This window comes from Podarcis bocagei, assembly GCF_964188305.1.
Source record: "Podarcis bocagei genome assembly, chromosome: 2".
Taxonomy (NCBI): domain Eukaryota; kingdom Metazoa; phylum Chordata; class Lepidosauria; order Squamata; family Lacertidae; genus Podarcis; species Podarcis bocagei.
The window spans coordinates 57,800,909-57,819,171 of record NC_138126.1 but is presented as its reverse complement, the minus strand read 5'-3'; the positions used below and the strand labels follow the sequence as shown (position 1 = coordinate 57,819,171).

Sequence of the window (18,263 nt, the reverse complement as noted above, 5' to 3'; positions counted from 1 at the left end):
TCAAAGCTCTTTAAAACTCCGCCCAAACCGGAAACCCCCAACCCTTTCCGCCCGGGACTTTTCTTACAGCGTCGCGACTTATCTTTCGCCGCGCTCCATTTCCCTCTTCCTACGTCGGGGCGGGCGCTGTGCGTCTCGAGTCGCGCCGAGATGACGTGCTCAAGAGGCGGCGCCGTGAGCGTGGGGGGTCCTGTTGTTGTAGGTGGCGGCGGCGGAGTGAAATTGGAGCCTCTCAAACGGCGGGCGGTGGCGGGTGGCCGAAGCTGGAGGTGGGCGGGTAGGTGGGTCTGTGAAGGGCCTGGGGCCGGTCATGGCGCCGGGGCCTGACCCAGGGGGAAGATGAATAAGGGCTGGCTGGAGCTGGAGAGCGACCCTGGTGAGTGAATATGGGAGCCCCGCGGTCGCCGGGGGGGTCGTGAGGGGGAGGCCTCGGGGAGGGGAACGGGGGGCGAGGCTGGGGCAATGAAGAGGTGGGGGGGGAGGGAGATGTGCTGCTTCTCCCCCCCTCCACTTGGGAATCGGGAGGGTGGTGGGCTAGGATACCTGGCTAAGGCGGGTGGTGGCTAAAAGCTTGTTCTTGGGGAGTGCATTGATAGCGGGAGAGAGGTTGGCGGTGGAATTGGGCTGTCCCCATGTGTGGCAGTGCCCATAGGGCATCTATAACTTTTAAGGGGATTCATCGGAAGCTGGAGAGGAGTTGTGGCATGCAATGTCTATGCTGTGCCACCCAATGGCAGGCGACTTTATATCCTGATGATATGTTGCCTTGTGGTTGCCCAAGATAAGTGGGCAGGAAGACAAGTTAGATCCCATAACATTGGATGTGAGATGGTGGTATTTTTGGAGATGTCCAAAACCAGGTTCATATTGGTCTGCATATGTGTATGCCCTTCAGCTGAATGGAGCCCTTTTATCATCATTGTGACAGGACACGTTTTTATGCTGTTATACTGCCCCTGTAATGTGGAATGCCCTTCCCTCTGCCATACATGAAGCAGCAGTCACCATGTGGTTCACATGACCTGTGAAAGCTTATCCTTTTGGCCAGGCTTTCCTTGACCCATAAAATTGGACCCTGTTTTACAAGCTTGAACCCTTTGGATTTCTGTTTTTATTTGATTTTATGCACTTTTCCATTACTGTTTTATAGGTTTTGTTCTTTTTAAATTATATACCGTATTTTTCGCCCCATAAGACGCACCAGCCCATAAGACGCACCTAGATTTTTTGGGGGGAAATAAAGGGAAAAAATTTTATTTCCCCCCCAGGTGCGCTGCGCTACACCAGGAGCTTGGGGCGTGCTGAGCTCAGCGCGCCCCAAGCTTCTGCGTGCGCGCAAGCAGTCCGCTGCCGCCCCAAGCCTCGCGCACCCGGTGGGACCTCCTGCCGGGTGCGCGAGGCTTGCAGACACTCGCCCGAAGCAGGGGGAGCCCTCCCGAGGGCTCCCCGTGCTTCGGGTGACAGGCTGCCTCCCCAAGCATCGCGCACCCGGTGGGACCTCCTGCCGGGCGCGCGAGGCTTGCAGGCATTCACCCCATAAGACGCACCCCGATTTCCCCTTCATTTTTGGAGGGGAAAAAGTGTGTCTTATGGGGCGAAAAATATGGTATTTGGTACCTTTCAGCCAGCTGTCCTCAACCTTGGGTCACTAGATGGTGTTGGACTACAACTCCCATCAACTCTGACCCCTGGTCCTGCTAGCTATGGATGATGATAGTTACAGTCCAACAATATATGGGGGCCCATGGTTGAGAAAGGCTGGTTGATGGTACATGACTTAGATTTTTGAAATATTAAGTGCTTTATAAACATTTCTAAATAAAGAACCCTCATGTCTTTGTCTTGCTACAAATCCAACTCTACTTTTCAGATTCATGTGAAAGAAGTCTAAATACTTAATAACAAACAGTGAGAGTAAGGCTTGAAAATGTACCTTATTCCAACCAATTAGAAGGATGCACCATGTAAGGTTGAAGCATATTTTTCTGGAAATGTGGAATGCTAGAATACAACAGCTAACACTGTTGTAACAATAGATGCTTTCTATAGAAAACAGCTGAGGCCTTCTGCAGGGGAAAGACTTATTATTAGCATGTATATGCTGTCTGTTCTTCAAGCTAGTGTATACTTCACCACAGCTGAAAAAATATTAAGTATGTGTCTCAATTATTGCACTGTTTAGCTTTTGTTAGATTGGCTCAAAAATTAACCAGCGTTACTTTAAAAACCAAACCAACAAGAAATAGATTGGCTCGGAATATAATCCAATCTTACTTTAGAAATTGTCCCCCAGCTAGCCAGCCCTCTGGCCCTCAGCCCCTGTGCTTTACCCGTGCTGTGCTGATGAGAAGTGGGTTTGTACCCTTACTCATGCTGCAAAGCTCTACAAGTGACCTTGCACCAGTTACCCACCAACCTTCACAGGTTTGTTCTCTCATCCATCCACATCAGTGTGAACGCTTTGGTGAAAAGGTGGAATATAAAAGTGAAAAATAATATTACACATCTGAATTCTTTATGAAGGTGCCCAGTAGTATGACTAAATAATTTCTAGTCTTGATTTTGCATTTAACATTCATAGTGAAATAAATGCTAAAAGTTTCTTTCTGAAGTATACATGAATTGGTCAGTAAGTAATTTTCTGTCTTGTATTCTTTTGTAGGGCTCTTCACTCTATTAGTAGAGGATTTTGGTGAGTATGGCAACTGGTAGTCTATGAATGATACCGAATGTTAGTCATATTCAGAGTAGCCTCACTGAAATAAATGAATTGAGTTAATTCCTTTTGTTTCATTTGGACTACTCTATGACTAACATTGGATATCACCTTGCTAATATTCCTTGACTGCTCCTTCCCACATGGTGACTCCTGCTATATCTTCTTGTAGGTGTTAAGGGGGTGCAAGTTGAAGAAATCTATGATTTACAGAGCAAATGCCAAGGGTAAGTTAGTAATCATTATATTGATTTGAGAAAGGCAAAATATCCTTTTGATGTTTGTGAATAACACATTGTGTAAAGATCTGGCCCAGCCATAAGTGCTTAGCAAAGGGCTTGGCAATCAGTGGATAAACAGTGCTTGGTGGCTGTGCTTTTGCTCTCACACCTCTCAAACGTGGCCTGTGGGGGAGATAAAGATTTGACCCACCAAATAGATCTAGTTTCCCACCCCTGCCAAACCTTCTGTAATGTAGTACATAAGAACATACAAGTTACTAGCCTTCTTAGAAGATAGCAGCATTCCTGATCAGCTATGGCTACCAGGTTAGTGTTTAAATACAAGACTGCTGTAGCTTAGAGTAGTACAAAAATAGTGAGTAAAGCGTAGACAATTAAATGTAGATAACTAACTTTCATTCAGAGTAAACCTACTCAAATTAATGACCATTACTAACTTAGGTCCAGTTATTTAAATTTGGAGTAAAAGTTAGCTGAATACAACCCAAGGTCTATGGTAGATTGTAGCTATTTCCGTTGGTCGCTGTCGCTATTTGGGAGTGTCAGGAATAATGCAATAATGGGAATTTGTAATGTGGTATGGTTGACTTTGTCTACTCCCCCCACTGATTTTACCAGCTATAGTTATTGTTTAAATGACTGAAGCTCTTAGGCTGACATGTGTGAATGACTAGAGAGCTGTTGAAAGAAATGCTTCCAAAGTGATGCAGCTTCATTGGTGCCCTGCTGTCTCCATTCTTTTCTTCAGGCCAGTCTATGGGTTCATCTTCCTTTTCAAATGGATTGAAGAGCGCCGATCGCGACGGAAGGTCTCAACTCTGGTAGATGAGACATCAGTGATTGATGATGACATTGTCAATAATATGTTCTTTGCTCATCAGGTGAGCTGACATGGATGAAGAAAGAAGGATGTCCCCAGTTGGGTAGAGACAGGGTTTAATGTGAGCCAGTCTAATACTTGGCACTGAAAACAAACCCCCAGGATCCGATCTGCAATATGTGAATTACTGTTCAAGAAAACTGCTTTTGAGTATGTGCAGAGTGTCAACTCCTCATCACTGAGTGACCACAGTTGACCACAGCCAATTTGAGATCAGGGATATGGCCTTCCATGGTGGAAGGCTCCAAGTCTTATTTCATAACTTGGTAACAGAATAGAGCATCCTCGTATTCAGAGTACGGAATTTCACCCTCCAGCCCTTGTGTTGTTATTCATTCATTAATTCCCAGAGCCTGCCATAATCACAATTTCTTTCTTACCTTCAGTTACTTAACTTATTACTTTATTTAGTCTGTCCATTTCCATAAAACTGCCCTTCACTGTTGCCTGCTTCAGACAACACATCCCCATAGTTTATCAGACTAAGGTTGTGATGACAGAACCAGGCCAGTATCTTTCCCTCCTTGTGTATCTGCTGGTTTCTTAGCTACTTACCTGAAGTATTCACTGAAATCTGAAACTCGCAGACAAAAAACCCCAAATCGTACAATTGAATATCGTAAGTCAAATTTCTATAACTTGTTCAAGTTTTCCTTTATAAAGCTCACATTCTTTCTCAGCTTAGCCTGTTCAGATCTGCTTGTAATATATACTTTCAGCATGATTTATGCTGAAGATGGAAATAATTCAGAAGAATATACTGAAAATGAAACATCTGTTAGGAGGCTCCTGTTTTCTTGTGGGTTGAACTAGTCCAAAGGTATGACAGCTTTCTGATTTAGCTGTCTTGCACACACCTCACTCACCATCTAACACAACTGGGGACAAACAAGTCAATACAGTGGGTGTTACCTGTTAGCACCTTGGTGTGCTTACTTCAGTGACTTTCTCCGTCAAAACTTCTCTTGAATAAGGGTGCCATTGTTACTAATGTGGTCTGATCTGTGTAGGTTGATCTTTTTAGGTGTGTGGCCTTGCATCAGGGAGTTGAATTCTATGGCCTTTTGATTCCTTCCAGTTTTGACTGCGACCTTTAACCATTACCGTGCATTGAGGACCATATGTTTAGCTTGTAGGCATCAATAGCTACAATGGTAGATTTATGCTTAGTGTTGATGACTGTTTCATTGCTTTGTTTTTCTAAATGTTTGTAAATATTATGTTTTATAGCTGATCCCCAATTCTTGTGCCACACACGCGTTGTTGAGTGTCCTCCTGAACTGCAGCAGTGTAGACTTGGGGCCAACTCTGAGCCGAATGAAGGAGTTCACAAAAGGGTTTAGTCCAGAGGTATGATGCAGCAAGGTGCATTTAGGGTGGGATAATCTGAAATTGGGATGCGGGTGGTGCTGTGGTCTAAACCACTGAGCCTAGGGCTTGCCGATCGGAAGGTCGGCTGTTTGAATCCCTGCGATGGGGTGAGCTCCCATTGCTCGGTCCCAGCTCCTGCCAACCTAGCAGTTTGAAAGCACGTCAAAGTGCAAGTAGATAGATAGGTACCGCTCCGGCGGGAAGGTAAATGGTGTTTCTGTGCGCTGCTCTGGTTTCGCCAGAAGCAGCTTAGTCATGCTGGCCGCGTGACCCGGAAAAACTGTCTGCGGACAAATGTTAGCTCCCTCGACCAATAAAGCGAGATGAGCGCCGCAAACCCAGAGTCGTTCGCGACTGGACTTAACTGTCAGGGGTCCTCTACCTTTTTTAATCTGAAATCACTGTAAGCTTCTGATCTCCCCAAGTGCTTTTATAAAACATCCTTTCTTTGTAGTGTCTTCTTTCCCAGCCAGTATGATTTATCTCCATATTGTCTGATCAAACTGTGGTTGCAGTCGTCTCGCAAAACTCATGCAGATTATTTCTAAGTAAATTTTACTTAGCTTTTACTTAGAGAGTAGTCCTCCTGGCTAGCTGGAGTGGTGCCCAAGCTATGCCATTCTGAATTCAATCAGGAAGTGAGGTGGTTATTGGCATTTGGGGGCCTTCCTTGCCTGATAAAGGGCTCTAGTGAAAATGAAGCTATCTTATCTTTTTGCTCTGTTTCCTCCCCACAGAGCAAAGGCTATGCCATTGGAAATGCCCCAGAACTGGCCAAGGCCCACAACAGTCATGCTAGGTAAGTGGGGTCACAACACAAAAGTGCTTGCTGAAAAATAGACCACATCTATTCTGACTTCTTGTCTGTTGGTTTTTTGGTAGGCCAGAGCCCCGGCATTTGCCAGAGAAACAGAATGGGATCAGTGCGGTGCGAACCATGGAGGCTTTTCACTTTGTCAGCTACGTTCCCATTAAGGGGAGGCTCTTTGAGCTGGATGGCCTGAAGGTTTATCCCATTGACCATGGTAAGGGACTCCACCTACTGTGCCTTAGCTTATCTGAAAAACTAAAAATGTTGGTCTGGCTGCAAGATATTTGGAGACATCAAAAATATTGTTGTCAGCACCCATATGTCTCGAGAGACAATAGGGTGCATCTCTGAGTTGTATGCCTGGGAATTGTGCATGGAAGTCCTGGGCTGCCCAGAGGACAAGAACACCCCTCTCGGCTTTGCTGATGTGGTCCAAAGGAAAACAGAGCAATACATTCGGCACCAGCTTGGCTGCAGAAATTGCAGGAGGGAGGCTGTGTTTGCAGTTTTAGTCCTACTGTTCATTTGCTTGCAGTTGCTCTTTTCAGATGTTTTTGGTATATTTTATATTTGTTGTATTATTATTCTGCAAATTCTTCTGGTGAGGCAGGAAAGAAATACATTAAATAGTTGCAGTAAGTAAAATAAACGATAGCAGAACTGTCTGCAAACTTATCTACGTAGACGGGTACATGTTGAAAAAGAAAAGAAAGTGGGCAAGGGAAGAGGTCGGAGGAAAAGTAAAATCTATGAATTAGCAAAGGTCTAGGAAATAGATGTACCTTGGGGAACTCATTAAAGAGTGGGACTGAATCATGACTGGAGGCAACATCATATCTAAGGATTTCTGGGTATATTTTGTTACACCTTGTGGGTGTGAGGAGAGAATGGGCGGAAATGCCTTATTCTGGTAACCTCTGCAAATGGTTGAGTAAGAGAACAGCATCAGAAAGCACCTGGATACAGTGGGAAGGAGTGGGTTTTTTTTTTAATCTGAATGTTTCTGCGTTTCTATTTTCTTTAGATTTGATAACCTATTCTGGGTCTCAGGGTTAGGCTGAAACAAACATCTTAAAGGGGAACAATTTACATTTATTTTATAAGTTGACTTTGCAGGTAGCATGAATGGATCAGAATCTAGCCAGCCACATGGGAAGCTCAGGTGAGCTCGTTCCCAAGGGTTGTTGTACGTGATAGGTCTTGCGATGGATTTATTTACCTTAACCGAACTACCTTTACACTCCCTGTTGCGTATACATTTCAAGCTCATTTAATCTGTTAGCAGGGACTTTTTCTTTCTTTGTTTCTACATTTACCTTCTTATTGCTTTTTCAGGTCCGTGGGCAGAAGAGGAGGAATGGACAGACAAAGCTCGAAGAGTGATCATGGAGAGAATTGGACTTGCCACAGCAGGGTAAATGATCAAAGTGCCATAGCATAGGAAGACCTTGTTCTTATGGTGGCCAGCCAGATGCCTATGAGAAGCCCACGAGCATGACATGTGCGCATTAGCAGTCTCCTGCTCATGAGTCTAAGTGAACATCATTCAGAGGCATAGTGCCTCTGTTACTTGGGATGTTGCATAGCTGTCATGTTTAGTTAGGATCCTGCGATAACTTAGGAGGGTGTGCTTCAGAGGAGACAAGTCTTTCTCCCTGGGATCTCATGTTCTGTAGATCTTGCTTTGGTTCAGCTTTCTCTGGAAGGCCGTCTTCTGGTCCTAAGACATGTTGCACCTGCACTCCAGTAGTTTTGTCCGTTCAGTGCCATACACTGTGATGTTAGCATTGTGGTGACAGAGGGAAATATACCGCTGCAAATACAGGATGAGTCCTTTAAAAGAGGCCCTGTGGATACAGAGTACACATGTTCCATGGGGCCTCTTTTAAAAGACTCACCCTGTACTTTGAATTGGGGCGCTTAGCACTTGATGCTGTCTTCCTGCAGGGAGCCATATCATGACATCCGCTTTAACTTGATGGCAGTTGTGCCTGACAGGAGGATGAAGTATGAATCCAAGCTGCATATCTTGAAGATGAACCGGCAAACTGTATTAGAGGCTTTGCAGCAGGTAAGTTTGGGATGAGCCTAGTAATTGAATCTCTTCTATTGACTGCATCTGGCTATCTGTATGTCTGTGTACAAGACTGATGTTGTTGAACCATTGCTGGGGCTGCAGATTGTATACATTTTTCACCCACTTTCCCTCAATTTAGAAACACTGGAAGATGATTTCTGTATGTATAGAATTCAGGGAAGGCCCTCTGTGGGCTGGCCTCTGAGCCTGGGGTGGGAACCAAAATGAATCGTTTCTAAATCATTGCTTGAACCAAAGTCTTTCTGTACTACATGTTTGAAAGTGTCACACTCTATTACGGCTTGTATTACGTACAAGAGTGCAGCAGGCAGCTGAGCAAGTAAGTTGCTGCGCAGCCTATGTGAGCTGCTAAGGAAGGAGCAATGTTTAATGTGGGGAAGGCTCAGAGAGCTGTTTCTCTCACTGTTTCCCTCCCCCTTTGCCGAAGTGGTGTTTAAAGGAGGTTGGGAAGCACTTCAGAGAGTGGTTTGGCAAATCACTTTCTGAAGCGCCCTTCCCTCCATTAAACCTTTAATGAGCTGTGAGGGAAGGGGGGCTGTGGAGAGGGAGTGGGGTGTTTGGTCAGGTGGGGGAGAAAGGGTGGTGGTTGAGGGGTTGGTGATCAGAGTGAGCAGTGGCAGCAGCCCCATATAATTCAGTAATAGCAGAAATAAATAAATAGCGCAAGAGGTTACATGGTTCTCCTCCTCCTCCCCACTCCTGGCTGGCCTTTTCATTAAGGAAGCATGTTAATTGGGAACTGACTTCATTGCTTTCCTTCTATGTCTGTGGGTTTTTCCTTTTTGTCAATTTCTTTGTTCTATCTATATTTTTTCCTCACTAGCTAATCCGTGTGACGCAACCAGAGCTGGTCCACACCCAGAAATTCCTGGAGGCCCAGGCTTCGGAAGAGCCAAAGTCAGCAAACAGCAAGCCCCCCACCGCCCTGCCACTGGGGCGAGCGCAGCTGGTCCCCGAGAGCTCACAAGCAGGTATGGGGAAATGTAGAAGGGGGCTGTGGAGTGCGGAGAACAAAGAACCATGCTCAGAATGGGATATGTTTTAGATGTTTTTACTGTTTGTAAGTGTATGTGTATGTGTTTTATCATTCTGATGTTTGCCACCCTGTGCTCCTTTGGGAGGAAGGGTTTGGTAGAAATGTAATAAAATAAACTTTGCTTATTAAGGATCCACTTACTATGTGAAAGCCGCTGAGGGCCTGATTTTACTACTTTAACAAAATAAATAAATAATACTTTAGCCCAGTGATGGACAAACGTGGCCGTCCAGCTGTTTTGGGACTACAATTCCTATCATCCCTGACCACTGGTCCTGTTAGCTAGGGATGATGGGAGTTGTAGTCCCAAAACATCTGGAGGGCCAAGTTTGGCCATGCCTGTTTTAGCCCGTCCCTTAGTGCAAAAACAGGGTTGCAAATTGTAGGCATTTGTATCAGATTTCAGTGTCTTTGTTTGCCTTTGTTGGATATGGGGTAAGCGTGTGGTGTTCTGGAAAGGAGTGCTTGCTCAGTGCATCTGCAAATGTCTCTATGGAGGTGTATGCATTTACTCAGTAAGCAAGTGTAAATGCTCTCAAATGGGAAAATAAAAGAGAGGTGTTCTTTCCAGAGAGCACTGAGGAGTCCGGAGGCCAGGATCAGCCTTCATCAACCCAGAGCCCCCCAAGCAAATCCAAGCTGGGCAATAAGCTACCTGTGAGCAGCATCAATGGGGCACTGGCCAACCCTAGCCCTATCGTGCAGAGACTGCCAGCTTTCCTGGATAACCACAACTATGCCAAGTCACCCATGCAAGTAAGTATAGGACAGCTATGCTGAACACAAGTATCTCATTCAAGTTTCTGATTTACGAATCTCCAGTTGACAGTGACTGTTGTCAATCTTTCTTTCACATGCCAAAAAGAAACAAATCTTTAACATGAGAATTTGCCTTTGGTATTTATTTTTTTTAAAAGCTTTCCTACATAGGTGTCTGCCATTGCTTTATAGGTTGTTCCACTGAAGTTCCTCTGACTCTCTTAGCTTGTCCATTAGTGGGTATGAAGTAGGAACATTCCTATGTTGTGAATAAATGGCTGTCAGTGGCTACTAAGCACCATGGCTGTGTTCTGTCAGAATAGCCATCTCTGTCTCCGAATATCAGTTGCTGGGAAGTGCAAGTGGGACATGATAGCTCCTATCCTGCTTTCCAAGAGCATCCAGTTGGTCACTGGGAGAACAGGATGGGCCATTGATCTGATCTAGGGTTCCCATATTTCAAACAGTGAAAACCCAGACAGAAAGTTTGTTAAGCTTTTTCTGTTGTTGAGCTTTTTCGGCAAGATCACATTTTTTTTGCTGTTTATGAGTTATTTTAATGGGAGATTTGGCACTACAGACATGGGCTTAGAAAGTTGGTTTCTCAGGGCTCGGATGATGCCTGGGATATTTCTTTGCGAAGGACTGTTAGTTAAATGAGGGGCTTTTGAGGGCAGTAGATCCTCCCAGATTGCATTCCTAAGGTGTATTCTGATATGCAATGCAGGAGGAAGAGGACCTTGCAGCAGGAGTGGGCCGGAACCGGGTCCCAGTACGGCAGCACCAGCAGTACTCGGATGAGGAGGATGACTACGATGAGGAGGAGGAGGAGGAAGTTTGCAATGCCAATCCTGCCATGAGGTAATGGTGATTCATTCTCCCTTTGCTCCTCTATAGGCATAGAATAGAGGGTGGGAGCTTTTCAATGCAAGTCAGTGATTATTTTTAAAAACCAGCATTTACAGTTGCTATATTTTTTGATTTGAAGCCTCACTCCCTTGTGAAATGAGATTTTAAATTTCAGAGGTTTAATTGTTTTAAAATTTGTGTATTCTATTGTTGTAAGCTGATTTGAGATCTACCTGGTGAAAAGTGGGATACAAGCTGTTTAAACTAGGGTTTCCCAAACTTGGGTCTCTAGCTGGTTTTGGATTACAACTCCCATCATAGCTAGTAGGACCAGTGAGCAAGGATGATAGGAATTGTAGTCCAAAAACAGCTAGAGACACAAGTTTGGGAAACACTGGTTTAAACAAACAAGCAAATCCTTTACAGTAGAGACTCCTGGTGTTCTGCATTTTTTAATTGTATATTACTGAATGTGAGTATAATAATAATAATAATAAATTTTATTTATATCCCGCCCTCCCCAGCCGAAGTCGGGCTCAGGGCGGCTAACAACAATCAAATGGAATACTGTGATGTTTTGATTGTTTCCACCAGACCTGTTATGCCTGATCTTTGCTGCTCCTATTGCCCTTCGATCATCTTCAATTGATCTTCCTCTCTTGTTCCCCAATCTTGAACAGATTCAAGCGGAAGGGCCCAGTGAAGCAGGAGCCCCTGGTGGGGAGTGCAGATGGCCAGCTCTCCATGCTGCAGCCCAACACTATTAATGTCCTAACTGAGAAGCTCAAGGAAACCCAGAAGGATCTCTCCATCCCCCTGTCAATCAAGACCAGCAGTGGAGGCACTGCTGTTGCTGCTGTTGCCCATTCCCAGCCATCTCCTACACCCAGCAATGAGAGTACGGACACTGCCTCAGAGATTGGGAGTGCCTTCAATTCCCCACTCCGCTCCCCCATCCGCTCAGCCAACCCCACTCGTCCCTCCAGCCCTGTCACCTCTCACATCTCCAAGGTGCTGTTTGGGGAGGAGGATAGCCTTCTGCGTGTGGACTGCATACGCTACAATCGAGCTGTGAGGGATTTGGGGCCTATCATCAGCACAGGCTTGCTGCACCTCACAGAGGATGGGGTTTTCTGCCCACTTACTATAACAGGTAAGATTCGGTGGAAGAGCTGTAGCCCCTGTACTCCTGTAACTACTCCTGGAGCAGACGGTTCTGACTCTTAAGATGAGCAGTGAGAGAATGACCAGTGGTTTCCAGTTAGATACTGAAGGCATAAGAATAGAACAAAAAGCTGTTTGGTAGGGGTGTGCTGATCCTGATTAAGTTCAAAACCCAGTTCAGTTGAGAGTGATTTGGAGGCTATCCATTTCAGTTCTGGGTTCAAATCCTGTTTTGGAAGTTTTCCATCTTATAGAAACATAGGACAGTGAGTTTTCATGCTAGGCACATTTAAAGTTTAAATCCACCCCCACCCCCCACCCCAAGAGGAACCATCTATGTATGTGCTAATTTTTGGGCAGAATTGGATGAAATTTGCAGGCATGATAGTCTCTTCTAAGGAGATGAATCCTGCCAAACTTCAGAAGGAGAAACTGTAAGGACAGGTTTCGTTTAGAAAAGTTAAAGGGCTCACTTAATTTTTCCTGTTTTTTAAAGGGATGATGTTTATGAAAACAGCATTTAGAGGTAATCTTAGGATTGAAACCTGCCAGGTTACAATCCTGAGAGGCCCAGGTGTTTTTTTTGCTAGGCATCTTTAAAAGATTTTTGTGTGTGCAGGGATGAACCTGCGGTTTGGTGGGCAATGATTATGAATATGGCATATATTGTGGAGGTTCTCCTAACTTCTGCAGTTTGTTAGTGAGAGCATTACAGCAAAGGTCTGCTCTTCCTTTTTTCTAGAGTTCCTTTTCCCATCATTAAGAGTCTGGCTCATTGCTGATTCTGGAAGCAGAGCCAAAGTACTATCAGATAATCTTCACAACTTCTCTCCTCCCAAAGCATGTGTGAACTGTGTCGAAGCAAGGCATATGCTTATGAGTAATCCCTATAGAAGGACCCAGTGTTGACTTGATGTGACTACAACCTTGGACTACTAAAAGCAGGAGTCTGGCCTAGGACTATGTATGGGATAGTTATGGAAGGAGGAATATGAGTATGACCTGTGCTCAAAACATGTATTTAAACACTACAGAAGTACTTAAACGATTTGTGTATTTTCTTGAGTGTTAATATCACTTCCTGGCATTTCTGGCTACTTTATTTGATGCTGATGTTTTGTTGTGCTTATATGCAGCTGTGTTTTATTTTGTGAACTACTTTGGTATTTCTTTGAAATGAAAAGTGGTATACAATGGTTTTAATAATAAGATGAATCCATCCTGTGTGTTAGAATTGTAGAGTTGGAAGGGACCCCAAGGGTCACCTAGTCCAACTCTCCTGAGGCATCCCTCCTTTTTGCTCTCTTCTCCACTGATACCAGATGGTGGGAAAAACTCCTCATCTTCTAGCAAATCCAGTGAAGAGCTTCAGTCCACTGTCAAACTAGAAGAGAGAGACTCAAGTGAAGCAAATGACAGCAAGGAGAAGCCTGGACTTGGTCGGTCTGGTGATCTTCCTTGTGGGGAAAAGTATTCTCCTAAAGTAAGCATTTCTACCCCTGCTTCCCTCCCTCCCCAAGACAGCTGATGCTCGTTGGTAGTATGAGTTTAAGATGCTGCGGTTCCTCACAGTTATGCTTCGGACCAGGCACCCAAAACCTGCGGCCCTCCAGATGTTTTGACCTACAATTCCCATGATCCCTAGCTAACAGGACCAGTGGTCAGGGATGATGGGAATTGTAGTCCAAAACATCTGGAGGGCCGAAGAATTGGGGATGCCTGCTTCAGACAGTCCAAGGTCTATGAGACTGTGTAACACTAAACCTTGCAGCTTGTTAATTTCCTACATTACTGCTGGTGGTTTTCCCCCCGGTTCTTCCTTGCTGCTGTTAGGTAGAACCACTTTCCAACGTTGCAGCCTCTCTTAATATGGTTTCTGGACCGAGTATCCCCCCTCCTGGGACTACATACTCTATGAGTTACAAAATGGCCTTGTCTGGCACCAAAGCTATGAGATGTTCTTTGTGCTTCATGTGAGATTGTTCTAGATGGTGCGCTGTTTTTTCTGCTGACTTTGCAAGTCGATGAAACACTGTCGGGGATTGGGTGTGTTCATACTGTCCCTGTTTTGGCTCTGGCAGGAGCTGCTGGCACTGCTGAAATGTGTGGAAGCTGAAATAGCTAACTATGAAGCCTGTTTAAAGGAGGAGGTAGAGAAAAGGAAGAAGTTCAAGGTATTCTAGCAGGGTGTTTCATCTTGGGGGGTAATCATGAGATGACTTTCCTTCACCATGACCACAGTTTCTGATATGAAAAGAAGTCTCCAGACTAGCAAAATCAGAAGACATCATACCAGGAGACCATTCATGATGCTAAGCTACTGCTTTTTTGGCTGGGTTAGTAATATTTGCACAGTGCCTCTTGCCTGAAGCTGGAAATCTCATTATCTATTACTTATTATACATCTACTAAAAACTGGAGAAAATGGGGTTTTGCCATCGTTCTTCATTTGTGGGCACTGGTGTGCCACTGGATATAATTTCCCAAGCTTATTTTGGATAAGATACAGTAGACTTAATTCACTTATATATTTCCAGTCAGCCACATAAAAGTTAACACTGGCAAACATTTTCTCTTGACTGCTTCGACTATAACTGCTGAACTGATAGTTCTCTTCCACCTTACTGACTCTTCCCCTTAGATTGATGACCAGAGAAGAACTCACAATTATGATGAATTCATATGCACCTTTATCTCCATGCTGGCACAAGAAGGTAAGATGCCTGTTGAGCAGTCCTGGCATCCGGGACTGTTCTTTTGGGCTTCACTTGCATTTTGGAAACTGCAGCTTTGATTTTAAATCTCCTCCCTTTGAAGGCAGCATCCACAAAAGAGGACCTTGGAAGAGTTTCCATGTTTTGGCATGCTTTTTTAAATAATTCCTGATCATGAACTTGTGATGCATATAATGCTCCTGACTATCTAACCTGCCCTCTGGTACAGAATTGAAGACTTGTGTAGTTTACTTTGAAGGACAGTATGTCTTAAATTGCACCTTAAAGATGAATATTGTAATCTTTAGAGGACTGGCTATGGAAGCTTTAGTTCACACAACCTTTATGCTACAATAAATCTTTGGTTTAAGGTCCCAAGACTTTTGTTTGGCAAGTAAAGCTATTTCCCTAGAATTTGTGTTTTGAAGTGGCTGAAAAGGAAAGAACATTCCTAACTGCATAACAATTGTTTCTCTTTAGCTAACCTTTCAAACTCTCTTCCTGCAGGAATGTTGGCTAGCCTTGTTGAACAGAACATCTCTGTGCGTAGGCGGCAAGGGGTCAGCATTGGGCGTCTCCACAAGCAGCGGAAGCCTGACCGGCGGAAACGTTCCCGGCCGTATAAAGCCAAGCGTCAGTAGCACCGGCCTTTGGACAGTACGTTGTGTTCACTGCTTGTCACTTTGGTCATCTGGTGCACATTTCAGGCTCTACCAGCTGGGCAGTGCCCAGGAGATGGGCTTTGCACTGAACATCTCTGTTCAAATAATCAGTGTTAGTGTAATGTTACATGCAAATCCACCTGCATTCAAATGGGCTGTAGATGTTCCTCTAATGGTGGTGGACTATGTGGGCATTCCAGTGTAACTTTTCTCCAAACCCCAAGGACCAGGACCACTTGAGGGTCCTACTTAACACAGCACTTGAATTTGCTACTCAGTGTCCGAAATCCATCTGCAGTATATCTTGCAGTAGCCAATGGCATCTTTCAGAAGCTCTGTAGGGAGATTATTGGAAAAGGAGAAACCAAATTCCTGCCACCTTCTAGGGCATTGCAGCAGGAGTTGGTGTGGTGTTGGGTTCAGTTTTCCCAGCAAAAAAGGAATTGGCAATGTACTGTTTCTGAAACAATGTACTGCCGATGGCTCTGTGTTCTCCTGGAGGCTATTATCTATTTTCTGTATTAAAATGTATATATATATTTTCTGAGCCATATTATCATTGTAGTGGACTACAGGTGGCCATCTACCCTTTTTCCAGGAATCTGTTATGTGCATTGGAAGGGATGCTTTCCACTTGAAGGTCAGGCTTCTTTGCTCCTCCTTTGCAGAAGGTCTTTCAGTTCAGTATCAGTCCTGTTAATGTTTCTCTGGGTGGTTTCTTCAGTTGTTGCAGGAAAAGGGAGAGGAATTTCTGAAATGGGCGGTGGGTGCCCAAAGTAAGGACACAGTGTGACTTACAATTTATAGGGGTGTATACCTGGAAGTGTGTGCTGCTTTCTGTTATATTTTTCTGTTTGTTAGCCATGCACAGAAAAGGATCAGAAGGATCATACAAGATTATTTCCCCCTTCCTGAACTTGGGGGTTGATAAACTGTAGCCTCAGGTGCCCCTTGAAAGTCCCTTGGCTTTTGCTCAGATTATGCTGCATAAAACCACCCTTTATGAAGTTAAAACAATGCTGAGACAAACAGTTGAAATGGGTGGATTAGTGTCATGATATGCTAGAAGTAACATAGGTATTTGTTCTGTTCTCTCTCTGCTCTCTGGAACTGTTAGACCACCCAAAAAAATCAGGTGGGTAGGAATCATGAAAGTGGTCTCTGTGTGATTCCTCCAAGCACGTGGCAGGTGAAATAAAGGAAGAAGCCCCAGGAAAGCAGCTCCTTCACTGCTGCCAGTGAATGTGAAGTGACCCTTTTTGGGGGTTGTTAACACTTCTGAGGCACAGACAGGAAGCAGACTGTTGATGAAAGGGCTACTGTTGGATAATTGGTTTTCCTTGTATGTTTTTATAGTGAGAAGTGAGACAGGGCAAGAAGTAGTAGTTTTCTCAGCAGTGGGTGGCAGTGATCAAGTGAGGGAGGAGTTATGCCATTAGCGTGGGTGATGGTGAAGGCAGAGGCAGCTGGATCATCAGTGCGCAGGTGTACCTGGGATTGTGGACACTGCTCAGCAGCCCTACAGCTGCATATTCAGTCACCCTCTGCTGCTGCTACTTGCCAGCAAGGGTGTACAATCCCCCCCCCCCCCCAGTTCTACCTCATTGCCAGTCTTCTGCTGCAGCAACAGGCTTAACGGTAAAAGATTGGCAAGCTGGATAATCAGCATGGCAGCTCTACTGCCACCACAGCCGACTTGAGACCTTCTTGTCTACTCCTCCTTGTGTACATTGATTTACTCTTGCGTCCTGTGAAAATCCAGTACAAACCTCAGTTCGTTTTTGAACAATTTGGCTCCTGAACGCCAAAAACCCGGAAGTAAATGCTCCAGAAGCTGAATGTCCCAACGCGGCTTCTGCTTGAGTGCCGGAAGCTCCTGCAATCAATCGGAAGCCGTGCCTCGGTTGTTGAACATTTCAGAAGCCGAACAGGCTTCCGGAACGGATTACTTTCGACAACCGAGGTTTGACTGTACATGGTAAATGCAGCAGCGTTCGTATTGAGGAGAGAGACCAGGACCCACCTGCAAGTTTGCTGTAGGTTATGCTTGCTGGTAGTCATAGGCTATCATAGGATTTCTGGAAGAATTTCTCTTTTGCTGAAACTCATTCCATGAACATGTATAGTTGAGTCTACTTTTGTACTACCAGAAATGATTAGTGGAAAGCAAAGGAAGACCACAAGCTGAGGAGTGAAAGGACACCCAGTGATTCCTGAGACGGTAGTGCAGCTGACAGCAGAACTGCATTTGCTTTCTCTGAAAATATGTACAGATGCTGACTGTAGAATTATTATTTTTTATATGTTGACAGAATCAACTGTCTTCTGTTTTGTCAGTTTCAAGTGCTGTAAATACCAGTTCTGGGTCAGAAAATAAAATGTATACCCATCTGAAGATTTCTCTGATCAGACCTTAAAACTTAAATTTTGTCTCTATACTTGCAAAAACAGAAATGCTTTTGTCACTATACATCTTAGCAACTGCACCCTTGTGTCCTCTTTGTCTACAGGATGAGGGAAATCCCAGTTAGGAGTGCCACAGCTGTCTGCGAAACCAAAGTTGATATTTTATTAATGTTATAGGATTAAATTAATGAAATGATAGCATTATCACAATCTTATGATCAGCTCTGTTTCAGCAGAGGAGGCTTCATCGAACAAGTCTAGTTGCATAGAGCACCTGCATAACTTCATTCTCCTCTAAGCTTCAGGAAGCTGCTCAAGTCTATTCCTTCAGTGTTTAGAAATCTAAGGCACAGATCAAGGCAACACCCCGTTTAATCCAGTGCCTCTGAGGTTTACTGCTTGGAATCTCTACAGCAATCACATAGTTAGTAGAATGGCCCGTTGTGGACAGTGTCCCTAGCAAAGAAAATGAACAGTGTTAGACTGCTGTAGTATACTGAAGAAGATAATATCTTTGTACCACTTACAGGCTGATGATCCTACGGCTGAAATGAC

The 18,263-nt window shown here is 44.6% G+C and overlaps 2 protein-coding genes across 2 annotated transcripts in view; one reads left to right on the top strand and one right to left on the bottom strand.

The window, feature by feature from the left end:
* The first annotated feature begins 187 nt into the window (after nucleotides 1–187).
* Nucleotides 188–17,697, top strand: BAP1 (BRCA1 associated deubiquitinase 1). The gene is made up of 17 exons (XM_081185176.1): nucleotides 188–376; nucleotides 2,663–2,692; nucleotides 2,889–2,943; nucleotides 3,707–3,839; nucleotides 5,069–5,188; nucleotides 5,947–6,008; nucleotides 6,092–6,234; nucleotides 7,356–7,434; nucleotides 7,968–8,091; nucleotides 8,942–9,089; nucleotides 9,726–9,910; nucleotides 10,641–10,774; nucleotides 11,443–11,915; nucleotides 13,249–13,409; nucleotides 14,008–14,100; nucleotides 14,568–14,640; nucleotides 15,148–17,697. Exons 1-17 carry the CDS (start codon nucleotides 340–342, stop codon nucleotides 15,279–15,281), a joined length of 2,184 nt encoding a protein of 727 aa, XP_081041302.1. The 5' UTR covers nucleotides 188–339; the 3' UTR covers nucleotides 15,282–17,697.
* DNAH1 (dynein axonemal heavy chain 1) overlaps nucleotides 17,131–18,263 on the bottom strand; it is a 114,556-nt gene continuing 113,423 nt past the window's right edge. Inside the window, exon 79 of the mRNA XM_081185195.1 lies at nucleotides 17,131–18,164. Within this exon, the coding sequence (XP_081041321.1) occupies nucleotides 18,043–18,164 (122 nt within the window). The 3' untranslated portion in view covers nucleotides 17,131–18,042. The remainder of the gene's footprint in view (nucleotides 18,165–18,263) is intronic.

What these genes read in the sequence shown, in the direction of transcription:
- BAP1 (XM_081185176.1), top strand. Translation starts at nt 340, where the DNA reads ATGAATAAGGGCTGGCTGGAGCTGGAGAGCGACCCTG. An exon ending in CAAAAGGGTTTAGTCCAGAG is followed by an intron (nt 5,189 to 5,946) that starts GTATGATGCAGC and finishes TCCTCCCCACAG; the next exon opens with AGCAAAGGCTATGCCATTGG. An exon ending in AGAAAAGGAAGAAGTTCAAG is followed by an intron (nt 14,101 to 14,567) that starts GTATTCTAGCAG and finishes TCTTCCCCTTAG; the next exon opens with ATTGATGACCAGAGAAGAAC.